The sequence below is a fragment of the Rattus norvegicus genome, chromosome 3, assembly GCF_036323735.1.
Source record: "Rattus norvegicus strain BN/NHsdMcwi chromosome 3, GRCr8, whole genome shotgun sequence".
NCBI lineage: Eukaryota > Metazoa > Chordata > Mammalia > Rodentia > Muridae > Rattus > Rattus norvegicus.
The window spans coordinates 36,307,252-36,322,932 of record NC_086021.1 but is presented as its reverse complement, the minus strand read 5'-3'; the positions used below and the strand labels follow the sequence as shown (position 1 = coordinate 36,322,932).

At 53.0% G+C, this 15,681-nt stretch overlaps 1 protein-coding gene across 7 annotated transcripts; it reads right to left on the bottom strand.

Annotated features, from left to right (window-relative positions):
* Positions 1-2,172: 2,172 nt before the first annotated feature.
* On the bottom strand, positions 2,173-12,820 carry Ak1 (adenylate kinase 1). 7 transcript variants are annotated; one of them, XM_039104233.2, is made up of 8 exons: positions 12,686-12,769; positions 10,003-10,108; positions 9,356-9,393; positions 7,975-8,010; positions 7,158-7,321; positions 6,231-6,347; positions 3,740-3,931; positions 2,173-3,604 (listed from the first exon to the last, which is right to left on the bottom strand). In XM_039104233.2, exons 3-8 carry the CDS (start codon positions 9,360-9,362, stop codon positions 3,536-3,538), a joined length of 585 nt encoding a protein of 194 aa, XP_038960161.1. In that variant the 5' UTR covers positions 9,363-9,393; positions 10,003-10,108; positions 12,686-12,769; the 3' UTR covers positions 2,173-3,535. The 7 variants fall into 7 exon arrangements, with proteins under 7 accessions (XP_038960161.1, XP_063139143.1, XP_038960160.1 ...); XM_063283073.1 differs by lacking the exon at positions 12,686-12,769 and adding an exon at positions 12,610-12,680; XM_039104232.2 differs by lacking the exon at positions 10,003-10,108 and having other exon boundaries at positions 12,686-12,820.
* Between the last annotated feature and the right edge of the window lie 2,861 nt (positions 12,821-15,681).

Below are 15,681 nucleotides of genomic sequence, written 5' to 3'. Positions count from 1 at the left end.
GGGACCGAACCCAGGGCCTTGCGCTTGCTAGGCAAGCGCTCTACCACTGAGCTAAATCCCCAACCCCAGCCCTGGCTTTTCTTGCGTTCACGATGCCCTCCTGTCTCAGCCTCCCAAGGGCTGGGTTTGCAAGTGTGTACCACAATGCCTAGCCAACATGCTTTTTCCCAGACTCCTTCAGGATTCCTGCATTCTGGCTGCAGGTCAGACCTTCTTGACTAGCTGTAAACCCTCCCCAGGCCCTACCTACTAGGACTTCTTGCTCTTAAGGCTCAACGTGAACACTTACATCCTCCCTAGCTAGCTGTGGGGATGCAGGAACAGCAGTGCAAGAGGAAGCTTTGACTCCGGGAGAAGCCAGAGGAGCACTTGGAAGGAGGAACTTCATCAGGATAGATAGCTGTCCTCTCACGGGACCAAGCAAGACGAGAGGCAGAACAGCCCTCAATGCAGAGAGAGTTCTGCCCCAGCCAGTTGGAACTCAGTGGCAGTGTGCCTGCATAGTGTGAGCACGAGGTCTGCATGGTCAGATGCACAGTATGGTCCTGCATCACACCCCAGCTTCAGGGAACCAGCCTCGAGGAGACTTGGGAAGAAGAGGGAAGCCACACAAGGACCATGTATTGGCTGGGTAACATTGAGGATCCTGCTGCGGCCACAACAGCTATGGGTATTCAGGAAAATGTCCTGATTCCCCCAAGTCATTTTCAAGTCATCCTTTAGTGTCTTTGGTGTCTCAACTCCTCTCTGTGTGTGTGTGTGTGTGTGTGTGTGTGTGTGTGTGTGTGTGTGTGTGTGTGTGTGTTGGCACCTGCCTGGTTATCCTACTGAATCTGGGCCAGGAATCTCAGAGCCTAGGAGGAGGAGGAGGAGGAAGATGGGAGGAAGGGAGGGGGGAAAGGTTAGAGCTAGGAGCAAGATCAGCCTTGACACCACCACAAGCCTCATCTCAAATGAATGGCCTTTTGGCAGGGCATGGTGGCACATATCTTTAATCCCAGGATTCCAGACGCAGAGACAGGAGGATCTTTTGTGAGGCCAGTCTGTTCTATTTAGCAAATTCCAGGCCAGCCAGGTCTACATAACAAACAAACAAACAAAAAAAGGACACCCCCCATATCTATATGGAAATGACTCTTTGGTTACAGTGTACTGTCTATACTGTCATTTAGAGACCATGTAGAATGTTCTGGAAGGTATGTGAAGGTTCTAGCTTGGGTGTCATTGTTGTTGCTTTGGTTAGAGAGCCTTGGGTTCACCTGACTGGCTTGAATTTCTACTGACCTTCCCATTTCTGCCTCCTGAATGCTGGGATCACAGTGTGAGCTGGCACAGCCAGACTTTTTTTTCTTCTGGCTGGCTGAGAACTGGGCATGTAAACCAGGTGGCCTCCATTTTCTTTCTTTCTTTTTGCATCAGTTCTTACTTTATGGCCCGGGGCTGGTGTCCACCTACCTGAAGATCTTCCTGCCTTACAATAGAGGTATAAGCAAGCTACCAGGCCAGCAATTAATCTCCCTCTTTCTCTCCTTGAGGGTGACTTTGAACTTCTGATCCTCCTGTCTCTACATCCCTACCTAGGCACACTGCTATAAGCTCTGTCGCATTCCATGAGGGGCTGAGGTTTGCTGAGCTCTGGGTAAGTTCAGGGGTCCTGGAATGAGGTCCTCTCAGATACTAATGGACAAAGTGATCTGATATTGTAGAATTTTCTGGTTTGATTAGCCAGGTCTTCATAAACTGGGGCCCACTTGAATTAACTGAGATGTAATTAACACATTAAGATAATGAGGATTTTCCAGGCCTCTTTCTCTAGCCTTTTCCTCTCCCGTGCATTTTCTACCCACCCCTTTGCTGGCCTTAAGAGACCCACGCTTAGCAGGGCTGTGAGTGGAGTCTGTGCGAGGGAATATGCCTGTCCAGTTACAGATACAGCATGGAGTGCACATGTGTGTGCGCGTGCGTGCATGTGTGTCTGCGTGTGCATGTGTTGGAGGGGGGGCTGCCACAGAGCGCCTCGGGTCTCCTGAGCCTTCTGATTCCTTGAAGTCAACGTGGGGGACAGAGCATAGGTGTAGAGAATTCACCCAAACCCTGGTCAGGCAAAAGGCTGTGCCTGCCCTCTTCCTCTGAACATCCATTTGTTTCAAGGTCTTTCAATACACTCACCTCTTATAACTGAAATACATTTGTTTATTTTAAAGGACAGCTTAAATAGGCAATGCAGAAGGAAAGGTGGCCCCAGTGGCAGTAAACAGAAAGGAGTGAGCACCATCACCCCCAGGGGCAGGTGTCCCCCGGACAGCCATGGCTGCTGGCTTACAGGCTCTCTGGGCTCACAGGGGAAGTCACTAGGGATGGGGACAGGGTCCAAGGACAGGTGAGTATCAACAGAGCCTTCCTGTGTAATGAGATCAAAGAGTAAAGAACTGGAGAGAGCTGCCAGCTCTTCTGGGAATCCTCTGGGTCCCAGAATCGTCCTTGATCCCACATCCACGTCCATGGCAACTCGCACTCCTTAATCTGTATGTTCTTGTCCTAATGCCTTGGGTGAGGGTTGGGACACAGCATGAAAGAACAAGTCTTAGAACCAGCCAAAGGGTGGCAAGGCCTGGCAAGGGCCATGCCAGGGGAACCTTCGAGTCCTTCCTCAGGAAGACCATCCCTGACCGAAGCTGCCCACCCAGCGGCATGCCCATAGCACAGCTCCTTGCCACCCATTGGCCATGTGGCCCCAGCTGGTGAGCCCATGACCCTTTGCCCATTGCAGCCCAGGCCCCAGTCAGGCATAGAAAACCTGTTCAGCCTGGGGATGTAGCTCAATTTGTAGGGTGCTGGCTTAATGTACACAGGGCCATGGGCTTGATCCCCAGCACCCCATAAACCAGGAGTGGTGGAGGTACACACACCTGTAATCTCAGCACATAGGAAGACAAGTGGAGGCAGGAGGATCAAGGTTGTCCTCAGTTACAGAACAGGTTTGAGGCCAGCTTAAGTCACACAAAATGCTGTCAAAAGAGAAAAAAAAAGAAGAAAAGAAAAGAAAAAAAGAAAAGAAAAAGAAAGAAAAGAAAAAAGAAAAAAAAGGAAAGGAGCTCACTCCAGAGAGATGATGGCTTAGGGCCAAAGCCGTACGACAAGGCCATGAGAAATAGAGGGGGAACACCAGACCCCAAGGAGCAGCCTATCAACCCAGGGGCCCCTAGGCTTGACATGGGCTGGCTAAGGAAGGGCCTAGGATCCCAGCAGAGCCAGAGGGAGACAAGACAGCTGGGCTGAGGCACAGGAAAAAATGGGCCGGCAGCGCTGGAGCCTCCGGCTGTGGCAGCATGAATCACCTCGGTTGGAAGCAAGAAGAGGGAACAACCCTAAGCGTCCTTGGCAATTTCTTTAGTGCTCAAATGTCCATGGGACAGGATAATAGCTTCCTGTGTCTGTGCACAGCCCGGCAGGGTGGAGGTGCTGGGCTCGAGCCAGGCTGCCTGGGGTCAGGGGGCAAGGGCGGGGTGGGCTGGGAACTGGCCGAGGGATCCAGTTACTTCAGGGAGTCAAGATAGGTGCAGACCTGGGAGAAGACAGTGTCCACTGAGCCTTCAGCATTGACCTGTGGGGATACGGACGATGAGGGCAGAGATGCCATGGCAGGATCCACACAACCCCACTCAATGCACTAAGGGGAAAAGGAGAAACCGAGGCAGGCCCCACTGTGAGCTCCTGCTAGAAAAGAGGCTCCTCCCACCTTGCGCACAATGCCGCGTTTGTCATAGAAGGAGATGACAGGTTCTGTGGCTTTGTAATACGTCTCCAGCCTCTTCTTGATGGTCTCCTCGTTATCGTCCACACGGCCACTGGTCTCCCCTCGCTTTAGGAGTCGTTGGGTCATGGTCTCGGGGCCTGCGTCCACATACAGTAGCAGTGTGGGCTGTGCGATCTGTGTAGGGGGGACATTGGATCATTGGGACCCATCCCTCCCTCCCTCCATCTCTCAAGCCCTACGTGAGACCCTCCCAGAATGACAATCCCTTCCCAAGGCAACCAGAGGGCCTTCCTGAAGCATATCCCTGCCTGTTCAGTTTAAACCTCTTCCACAGCTTCCTAGAACCTTCAAGAGAAAGCCCAGGGGTTGGGGATTTAGCTCAGTGGTAGAGCGCTTGCCTAGCAAGCACAAGGCCCTGGGTTCGGTCCTCAGCTCCAGAAAAAAAAGAGAGAGAGAGAGAGAGAGAAAGCCCAAAGTCCTTACCGGATCTAGAGCACCTATGAGTCATGCTCTTGGCCACCCGACCCCACCCCCACAGCTGCTCTCCTGTTCCTCCCCCCTACCCCTCCTTCCTTTCTTTGGCCATACTGGCCTATGCTTGTATCTGTCTCCATCCCATACCAAGCCAGTGCAGGTCTCCCTGTCACCCTTTCCCACAACTGAGATCAAAGGAACAGCAGCCAGAGTCTCACTCCTTCCAGGTGGTCTTCCCAGAGATGACCTCTACTCTATTCCTGGTCCCTTAGTCACTGACAGCCTCTAGGTGTTTAACTTAGTGACCTTCCCCTCCCCTCAGCCAGGATGGGAGCTGAGGGTTGAGTAAGGCTTGACTGACAAAGGAGTCAGAGTAGGGACGAGGTGAGGATTACAAGGAATCTAAATGACTGCCATAAGCCACTCGTCACAAAGATGGCTTGGAGAGGTGTAAAGGCATAGAGCTTGGCCCTTCCAGACCTCGGTTCAGCCCCTTCACAATGGCCCCTGTCCAGGCTGGGCCTTGCATTGAAGCCAGAAATGGCTACCTTTCCCCTTTCTGGCTCGCACGACCCCTCAGAGTGGGGAGCCTATCTCAGGCACTGACAGATCCCTAAGCCTGGCCTGGTCTAGGCTGGCCCTATGAGGGAAGGAGGATTCTGGGTCTTCCTAGACCAGAGGGAAGGAAAAGCAGCCTTGGGCTGGGGCCCAGGCCAGGAGGTTAACAGTTTGGGGCCTCTGTCCTTTAGACCCCAGCTGAATCCAGTTTGGGGCCTCTGTCCTTTAGACCCCAGCTGAATCAGTCCCAGAGGCCTCTAAGTAGCTGACATCTCATCAGACTGTCACTTACAGCTCCTCTCCTGCCTTTGTAACCGGTAGCAGGCTACTGGGCCCTCTTGAGTCTGGTGTGTGTCTCCCAGGTGGGCGCGCATTCAGTGTGTCAGCATTGGAGAGATCCACCATCTGGTGACCTTGACGGTTTGCCAATTTAGAGTTGACAAAGGCCAGACCAAGGCTGCTGCCACCTGTCTATCAACCATCAGTTACCAAGGTCCTCTGAGTCCCCAGGGCCCAACACAGCGGACTCTGGATCCATTCTTTGGGTGGAGGTAGTAGGGCTTGTCTCTGGGCAATGTATCCCTGTCTGGAGCCTCAGTTTCTCAGTATGGAAATGGGTATCTAGTCTGAGGAATGGGTCCTAGATACTTCCCACCCCAAGGAAGCTCTGGGGATAGTCAGTAGGACAAGTTACTTCCAGGCCAGCTCCTTCTCCTTCAGTGTAGTTCCGGCTCCCCCTAATGTCAAGATCTGAGAACTTCAGCTATTTAGGCTCTCAGAGGCTGCCACCAAGCCCCGAGTGTGCAAGCAGCCTGAAGCTCCAGGAGTGACAGGCACTTTTATTTGCTGAATGTGGCCCTGAGTGTTGCAGGTAACCTCACACAACTGGGGAAATGGGAGGAAAGAAACAACATGCTCCTCAGGGAAGCTAGACCAACTCCCATTTCACAGAACGGTATGCCAAGGCTCAGAGTGAGACATGTTCCTGAGGTCTTTCATTCACTGAGAGGTGGTGACATACAGTCTCCTGTTTTCACCCTACCCTCCTCAGCACCTACAGTCTCACAATCCCCTGTGTGGCCTTCTGAGGTGTAAATGTGTACACGTATGTATGTGCCAGCATGTGGGTCCACATGCATGCACCCCTGTAGTGTGTGCTTCATGCAAGTGCACGCACACATGCACATGTGTGCAGTGTACCTGTGCATGTGGGCATCCTATGTTGCCTATTGGCTTGTGTAGGTGTGAATCCTGAGCGTCTGTGCATGTGGGGTTAGAAGCCCCACAGGATGAAGTCTCTCAAACCCTCATGCCTATCTCTGGGGTGGTTATGGCAGGTCCCATGAGGCCTTCCCACCTGCATACTGTAGACTCCGCCTCCATGGCCCCTCCCTCTCCGCTGCAGCCCAGCCCCCGGCCAACAGCCAATCAAGAGTCTTACCTTCCGTTCAAACTCTTCTCCCTGTTTCACCTCCCTCGGGTAGCCGTCAATCAAGAAGCCGTTGGAAGAGTCCACTTTGGCTAACATAGCATCCCGAAGCATGTCCAGCACCGTCTCCTGTTGTCCAGCACAGGGGGATCTTTGAGTCTTCTCTCCCCGCCCCTCTGGCCCTTGGCTTGTGCTGGCCCACTGAAGTGTGCCCTCTTTCCTGGAGTATGTGAGTCCCCACAAGCCCTCCTCTCCAGGGTTGGGCTTCAGTGAACCCGTACCAGCCTGGAAAGGTCCTGGTCTTGGTCCCAAAGCTCCTACAGGCCTCCCCTGTCCGCACCCTCTCCAAGCCAGGGGCTGGGGGAGGAGACAGATTGAGATACAATGGATTTATGGTTCTAAGCATGACATAAAGTATAGGGGTGAAGTGTGATAAAGAAGGGGACAAATGGGTCAGCGGGATGGCTCAGAGGGTGACATTTGCCACCAAGCTTGATAACCAGAGTTTGAACTCTGGGACCCACATAATGGAAGGAGAGAATCGATTCTTTTGAGTTGTCCTCTGACGGCCATGTTGGTGCCACAGAACATGCACGCCCCTCCCAATGAATAAATAAAATAACTGAAGGCAGACCACTCCAGTATAAGGCTAGGGGGTCTGAGCTCAAGGCAGGGCAGTTGGGAGGTCTGAGTGCCAACAGGGAAGATTATTCAAGCCATAGAGGAGTATGGTTGAGACAGAAAGTCTAAGACACTAGGGACGGAGAATGGGAGGCAGGGCTGCATCCCACAGGGTCTTAGCAATCTCTGGAAACAACTTTTGGCCAAGGACAGAAGAAGGGACCACAGAAGGTTTCAGAGCTAGAGAGAGCCACAGTCATCCTTGGCAGGGTGTCATAGGCTCAGACCCTCCACCAGTCCCCAACAGGGCCCACTCACCAGTGGCACCAGCTCTCCCTTCTCCATGATAGATGACAGCATCTTGCCCCTCGACGATCCAGAGCTGACTTCTGCCCGAAGCAGGTCCCCAGTAGAGAGGTGGGTGTAGCCATATTTCTGCACAATCTTCTCACACTGGGTACCTTTTCCTGAGCCAGGCCCGCCTGCAAGCACCCAGGCATTCAGAACCCTCCCCCAAAAAACCCACGAAGCCCCCAGCAGAACACTACCAGAGTCCTCAATGAGAGAAGAACAGAGTTCAAGGCAGTGCCTCACACCCCTTTAAACCCAGCACTTGGGAGGCAGAGGTAGGCGGAGCTCTGTGAGTTTGAGGCCCGCCTGGTCTACACAGTGAGTTTCAGGAGAGCCAGAGCTACATAGAAAGACCGTCTCAAAGAAAAAGAAAGAAAGAAAGAAAGAAAGAAAGAAAGAAAGAAAGAAAGAAAGAAAGAAAGAAAGAAAGAAAGAAAGAAAGAAAGGGAGGAAGGAAGGAAGGAAGGAAGGAAGAGAGAAAGAAAGAAGAAAAGAAAAGGGGCTGGAAGATGGCTCAGTGGTTAAGAGCACTGACTGCTCTTTCAGAGGTACTGAGTTCAATTCCCAGCAACCACATGATGGCTTACAACCATCTGTAATAAGATCTGATGCCCTCTTCTGGTGTTCTGAAGACCCCTCAGTGTGCTCATATATAATAAATAAATAAATAAATAAATAAATAAATAATCTTAAAAAAAAAAAGAAAAGAAAAGAAAAAAAATCCTGTAGTGCCTGCTCAGACCCTCCCTGGTTACCCACCATGTGCCTGCTGCAACTTACTTACCCACCACGAAGATGATCTTGGCCTTCTTCAGCTTGTCTGTGGAGAGAACGGGAGCAGGAATCAGTCACTCGTTAGACAAGCAGGCAGGGCCCATGAGCGACCCGGGCTTGGGCTGAGTGAGCTGGGACGAACACTGGGTGTTCTGGACAGGCGCAGACAGAGCATGGAGGCTAAGAACTCAGCTAAAGATTCAGAGGTTAAGGGACTGTGAGGGCAACCCCGTGGCGCCTCGGGTCGGGGAGGGCGGGACCCTAGGTCACCTCCTGTCTTTCTGTCTCCCTCTTCTTGGGGGTCACTAGACAAACAGCATCCCATGATCCTATCCTACTCCTGCTGCCACCTCTCCTCTGCCCCCTGGCTTTGGCCCTGCCGTGGCTGCCCTGGGCGGGCCAGCAGTACTAATGTGGAGCTGGCAACCGCAACGCGTTGCCATAGAGATGGTTGCCAGGGAGGAGGGCTGCTGTGGGCAAATGGAACTCTTACTCAGACAGGGAGTTAAGCAAACTTCCCAAACTGCCTCCTGAGGACCCACAGCCCTGGTGGCCTGCTGTGGAGCTGTGTGACTGAGTGAATGCAGGCCTAGCTAGTGGGAGTGAGGCCCTGTGCCCCATACCTGATGCTATGGAAAAGGGAGAGGGAAACTGAGGCCTAGGGAGGGAGGGGCTTAGCCAAGGGAACAACTGAACCCAAACTAGAACCCTGGGTTTTCTTCTGGGCTTCCTCCTTTAGGTTGGTTGGCAGGGACCTCAGTGTGATGCAGCCTTTCCAGGAGGAGGCATGCCTGAGGGCTGCCATGGGCCTAGAGCCCTGAGGGACTGCCAGGGAAGGGCCTAAGGCAGCTAAGGGGTAGATCCTCTACCACTACCGAGGTAGTAGCAGCAGCAGCAGCAGTATCTGTCAGACTCTTGAAAGAGCCACCCAGGCAGAGGCCCAGTGCCAGGGAACTGGCACTGCCAGAAGCTGGGGCCCACCCATTCCAGGCACTCAGCCCACATCCCAGAGCACAGAAGCCAGGAAGACAAGACTTTAGGGTCCACCCCACTAGCTGACAGGGGCACTGAGTCCCAGCAAGGGCCAGACATGAGCCTGCCCACTTCTCCAATCAATGCCCCGCCCCCACCCCACACCCCACACAGTTGATATGGCTGGAATTGCTGACCAGTACCCTCCTTCCTCAGAAAAGGGGAGACTTGGCTATAAATACCAACATAGGTGAGCTCTGGGGTCCCAGAAGCCTCAGGCGGGCCTTGTTGTGTCTTTGATTAGGATCCAAGCATAGGGAGGAGGAGGAAGCCTGGGGCCTCCTCAACCCTCTCAGACAATCTCCGTGAGTCCACCCCTTAACACACAGGCACTCTGAGGCCAGGAAGGGATCACATACCTTCCATCCTGCTGAGGTCTGGGAGCTAGGTCAGCGCTCTGCAAGACAAGGCACAGGCAGGGGTGAGGGGTTCTCCTCCCACCCCTGACTCAGCTTCCACCAAGCCCCACCCACAGCAGTAAGTGCCAGGCTCCTGCTTGCAATTTCCAACCGGAGAGGCCAAGGGTGTAGAGAGATACCCAGGAGGCAGAATGACCTTGGAAAAATCACCTTCCTGCTGGCTTCTATTGCCTCTGTCACCCCTCCAGTGTGTGCCTTGGTCTGCTGGAGGTGCCTGGGTAGAGGTCAAAGAGGGTGTGAACAACTCTATGGTATCTCTCCCTAGCAAGTGAGGGCGGCCTCTGTTATGTGCCTTGACAACACTCCCAGGGGCCAGGACGCTGGCAGGAGTCTCCTCCTTGCCTGGGACCTGGACAGGTGGCAGAGACACTCCTGGGGCTCAATCCTGTAAGGTTTGTTTTGTTCCTTTTGAGACAGGGTGCATTCTCTGTAGCCCAGGCTGGCTTCAGACTAACAGCCATCCTACTGCCTCAGCCTCCCCACCTGGGCCTGCAGGTGTGCGTTACCTCCCCTGGCCCTGTGTGGTTTGTTTTCGTTGTTTTTAATTTTCTGTGTATGCTTGCCTGCCTGCATGCACGTAAGCGTACCACGTGACTGCAGTCCACGAAGAGGCCAGAAAGGGGTGTGGAGTCCCTTGGAATTGGAGTTACAGTTGCGAGCCACCATGTGGATCTTCAGAACAGAACCCAGGTCCTTTGGAAGAAGCAGCCAAGTGCTCTTAGCTGCTGATGCCTCTCTAGCCCTCTAGCCCCTTTCCAGTTTTTTTTTTTTTTTTTTTTTGTTCTTTTTTTCGGAGCTGGGGACTGAACCCAGGGCCTTGTGCTCCCTAGGCAAGCGCTCTACCACTGAGCTAAATCCCCAGCCCCCCCTTTCCAGTTTTTAAGGTGGTCCCTGGCTCCTGCCTGAAGCAGGCCCAAGCCCACCTCACACATTGCCTTACCACACCCTCCCTTCCCCCCAGGGAATTTACTTCACTCACAGCCCCCAGCTAGCCTGTCCTTTCTTCACAGCCACCCACCCTCCAGCCTCTTCAAAACTATGGCCTCAGGGTTGGGGATTTAGCTCAGCGGTAGAGCGCTTGCCTAGGGAGCGCAAGGCCCTGGGTTCGGTCCCCAGCTCCGGAAAAAAAAAAAGAAAAAAGAAAAAGAAAAAGAAAAAAAAAAAAAACAACTATGGCCTCACAACCTACCATCCTAAGACCACCAATACCGGGTTGGGGATTTAGCTCAGTGGTAGAGCGCTTGCCTAGGAAGCGCAAGGCCCTGGGTTCGGTCCCTAGCTGGGGGGGGGGGGGGGGGGTGAACCAAAAAAAAAAAAGACCACCAATACTGCTCTTGTCAGCCTTCTGCCCTGGGTCTGTGTCTCTGGTATGTGTGTCCCAGGTACATACCTGCTTCTGTCCTGTCACCCGGGCTTCAGGGACCTCTCCACCCACACTGAATAGTCAGTCCTAAATCAGCATGAATGTTCCCCACAACCCATCCTACCTCTGCCCTGCACCCTCGTACCCCAACCATCTTCTCTCCAATCAAGACCATAGTCCACCTCTACAGAGCCCCTGAAACACACACACACACACACACACACACCACACACACACACTACACACACACACACACTACACACACACACACACACACACACACACACACACACACACACGGACAGAGCAATGGTATTTCCCCTGGCAAGGAACAATCATGTGACCCTCCTACTCACAGGCTTTTATATATGGTCCCCTGGGCTCCCTAAACCAAACCTGAACCCCTCAACATACCAGTCAGGGACTGGGCAATCTGGCCCGTCCTTTCTCTTCCACTTTAACGTCCCCTCCCGCCAGGCCTTTGCAGTGTTACACACCAAATGCTTCGGGGATGTCTTTCTCCAGTGCTACTGGAGGCCCCAGCTCAAGTGTCACCTCCTTCAGGATGCCTTCCTAGATTCCACCCCACAGTCCCACACTGACAGGTTCTCTCTCTGAACTTCTAGTTGCAAGGCACCCAGCTTAAGGTGTCAGAACATTCATGTACACCGTGGGTCTTGTCCCTGTCCCTGGTTGGGCCTGACCAGGGATGTCACCGGCCTGGGACTCTCATTCCACCCTGCCTGCCATCTGGGGAAGGAATTGAGGCTTGGGGAGGAACACAGACTAGCCTCAGACTCTGGCTGGGGTCAAGCTCAGACCTGGTACCCCTAAACCAGACAAGAACCTCGAGCATTTTGCACAGATGCATGGTCTGATCCATGCAGCCGCTAGGCCTACAGAGTGTGCGGGTGAGAGGCATGGAGCTGCCAAGAACTTCAGCAGCTGCCCAAGGGAGGAGCTGGACAGCCACCAGGATGTCCTAGGAGATCACTCCCTCTACTTGCCCCACCCCCTCCTGGTAACCTAAGTCCCTCTGTCCCACAGACACCTGCCGCTTCTTTGGCCTAAAATAACTTAGGTGATGAGGAGGCCTCCAGGAGGCCAGGGGTCCCAGACAGAGTAAGGTTACAGGGCTAAGCAGCCAGGCCTTATAAGGTTCCCTGGGTCAGGGCCCCAGTGCTCCTATATATGACTGTCTTCTAGGTGGTTCAAGTTGCAGAGGCCCAAGGGGACAAACTTCCCCAATCACGACGCCTGGTTGTCCCAGATGCTAAATCAGCAAAAGCCCTCAGAGAGGCTTTCAGATAGGGTTCAAGCCACAACGCCATCACTCGGCTGTGTGACCTTGGGCAGCTGATGTCCCCCTCTCTGGCCAGCCTTGCTGCTGCTGAAGCATCCTGGGTAAGCTGAACAGACCCGTGAGTCAGGTAGGAAGGCTCCTGTGGAGCCCCTGATTCTGCAGGAGGTGATGGCCGGGCTCTAAGGCCCCAGGTCCTCCCAACACTTGAAGTGGCATTACAGCTCTTGGAACACACAGATTGCCCTATCTAGGTTCTCTGGGAAAAGGAGATAGGCCTCTGTCCTTCCCTTGTGCCTCAGGGCCTCAGCAGGGATGTGCCAAGGGCATGGATGGGACTGAAGCCCAGGAACATCAGCTGGGACAAAGGGGGTCTGGGAAGCTAAGAGGACAGGGACACACACATTGCCACAGGGCGCATGCATCCAGAGCTGCTAGGACACACATGCAAACACACACAGCTCATAGCCATGGTTACAAACATTTAAGACACACAGAACCCAAGGGGAGCCTGACACCAGCAACCCCCACCTTCCCACAGGTGATGTCTCCCCACTCCTCTTGGAGGCTTCCACACGGGCAGACAATGGAGCAGTCACACACTGACCTGGGGGAGGGTGTGGTGGGCGCTGGGGCCAGTGCGTGCCCTGCCTGTCCTCTCAGCCGCCTGCAAAGGCGGCTATTTATAAGGCTGTCAGCGCGCACGCATGGCATGCTGGGAGCCAGCACTCTGGCGAGATGGCAGAGAGGAGGGAGGAGGGAGCGGGGAAAGGAGGAGGAGAGAGAAGGAGCAGGGACTCAGATGGAAAGCTTAGTTAAGAGTGAGCAGCGTCCCCACCAGGCGTCCCCAGGGACTGAACCTGCACACAAAGTGTCTGTGCCACCACACGGTGACCACGTTACTTCTCACGGACAAGGGGAAGATGATGCTCAGACAAGTTGTGTTTGTGAAATCTCACAGTGTATAGGTGGCAACGAAACCAGACTAGGGAAGTAAGGAGGGAGGGGGACCAGGATGTAAACTTTGATGTTCCAGAGGTTCTGCGACCCCCTATCTGAGACATCTCCACTGTTGGAAAAGACTCTCGAGCTCTTCCCGGACTCTAAATATCTGGCGGTTTGGTAGATGTTAAGTCAGCCTTGAACCCAGGAAGCCGCTGGGCAGTGCCCCGTAGTTGAATGCGGAGATAGGGACATTCAGAAAGCTATGTGTATCCAGATTGGGGGACGGCTAAGTATGATGGGGACTCTCACTTGTGAGCACGGGGCGGGGAGAGCACTATACCTGCAGCAGCAGACTCCAGCTGTGCCCAGGGAACCCCTGAGCACAGAGCAGGACCCAGAGGTCCCCGGAGACTCCCCGTGTGGAAAGCCATGTGCTTGTGGAGCTCTCTACAGGATCAGTGGTATAGGGTATTGGATACTCGAAGCAGCGCAGGGCAGAGGGACCGGCACAGTTCAGAACACACGGTCAGAACGCATGCGCATGCGTGCATTTGAGCATCAGCCCGCTTATGGCCTCCAAAGCATGGCTCCAAATGGCAAGGACGGGTGAAATTGAAAACCGTTTGGTAAATGCTCAGGAGTCACAGACCGTTTGGGTGGTGCCTGAACAGCAGCAGCAGCAGCCTGCATACCAAGGTCTAGTCCCAATTCTGCCACTGTGGGGGCAGATGCAATGCGTCATCATCCTGTGTTGGTTTGAAAGGCCCGCTCGAAAGACATAGGAGGTTGTGGAACTTGAGGAGAAAGCAGACTGATGATGTTATCCAAACTTACCAGATCTGACACCGAAAACACCTGTGGGGACAGGGGTTATACAGGAAGGTTGTTAATCCCAGCGGGGCCTGATTGGGGCCATAGTGCCGCAGGGTGCATAGAGAAACTCTGAGAGAGAAAGAAAACCTCACTTGCTGGGGTAGCAGGCTCCTTCATGAAAGACATGATGCACACCTGTCCAGGCCCAATCTCACCTGAATAAACATTATTCTGAATGCAGGTAGGGTTAAGGATGTAAATTTGGTGAGAGCAATGTCGAACGCAAGAAACCCTGGGTTCAGGCCATGTAAACTGGATGAGGTGGTGCAAGCTTTTATGATTCTGGCCCTAGAGGGAAACGGACAGGGGCATCAGAAATTCAAGGCCATCCTTGGCTATATAGGGGCTATCAATTTCAGGCCAGTCTGTTTTATATAGAGGGTTTCAAGGCAGCCTGGGCTATACGGAGACACTATCTGAAGAAGCTAGCTCAGTGGTTAGGAGTACTTGACTTTAAAGAGGACTCAAGTTCAAGTCCCAGTACCCACATGGTAGCTCACAACTGAAACTCCATTTCCAGGGGATTAGCCTTCCAACGGCACCAGACACACTCATGGTGCACATATATCCCTGCCAGCAAGGCACTCATATATACAAAAACCAAGAAATGGAAAACTAAGGAAGAACCCTAACATGGACGTGTCTTGGCTCAGGGAGGGTGCCTCTCCTGCTGTCCTCTGAGGAGCTGGATGGACCAGGATGTTCCCTCCATACATTTCCCCCTTCCTGCCCACGATCCTTTTCTTCCTCTCCCCTTTTCCCTTGAGACCTAACCTCACACATCTCTTCTGATTCTCCTGCCTGCTGGGTCGCTGGGACTACACCCCACCATGCCATCTTCTTGGTGCTAAGGGTGGAGTCAGAGACTTCTTCCGGGTAAGCAAGCTCTGCTTCCACTGGGCTGCATCCACGGGCTCTCTTCTATGTTTTTTTTTTCTCTTGTAAACATTCACTGTGTGGGGCACATGAATGTGTGGGCTCACTGTGCCATTGCACAGTGGTGGACGTCACAGGACAACCTGCAAGGGTGGGTCCTCTTCTTCCACTGTGTGGAGCTTAGGGATTGAATTCAGGTCGTCAGTTTTGGCAGGAAGCACCAGCACTTACTTGGTCATCGCACTGGCTCTGTGCTTTAATTAAAATATTTTTTTGGGGGATGGGGATTTAGCTCAGTGGTAGAGCGCTTGCCTAGCAAGCACAAGGCCCTGGGTTTGGTCCCCAGCTCTGAAAAAAAGAAAAAAGAAGGAAAAAAATATTTTTTGTAATTAGATTTATTTTTATTTTTTTCAAAGATTTACTTATTTTATGTATATGAGCTGTCCAGACACACCAGAAGATCAGATCTCATGACAGATGGTTGTGAGCCACCATGTGGTTGCTGGGATTTGAACTCAGGACCTCTGGAAGAGCAGTCTGTGCTCTTAACCACTGAGCCATCTCTTCATCCTGTAATCAGATTCACTGATGTGTATTTTGCTGGCATGTATGTATGTGTGGTGTAGTGCCCACAGGAGTCACAAGAAGGCTTTGGATTCTCTGGAACTGGAATCTCTGATCACTTTTAAGCACCATGTGGGTTCTCAGAATCAAACCCTGGTCTTGTAAGAAGACCTACTGTGCTGCAGCCCTAGTTATGGGCACTTGGGGCAAGAGTGTGGGCACTTGGGATTGAACTCAGGTCCTCTGTAAGAACAAGTGCTTATAACCATCAATCCACCTCCCCAGCAACCACCTCATTCTCACCCCTCCCCTGCATGTCCTTCCCCTCAACCCCCTCTACCCTCC

What these genes read in the sequence shown, in the direction of transcription:
- Ak1 (XM_039104231.2), bottom strand. Translation starts at nt 8,289, where the DNA reads ATGGGATGCTGTTTGTCTAGTGACCCCCAAGAAGAGGGAGACAGAAAG. An exon ending in GGGAGACAGAAAGACAGGAG is followed by an intron (nt 8,011 to 8,234) that starts GTGACCTAGGGT and finishes TTCTCTCCACAG; the next exon opens with ACAAGCTGAAGAAGGCCAAG. An exon ending in AACGCGGCATTGTGCGCAAG is followed by an intron (nt 3,605 to 3,739) that starts GTGGGAGGAGCC and finishes GTATCCCCACAG; the next exon opens with GTCAATGCTGAAGGCTCAGT.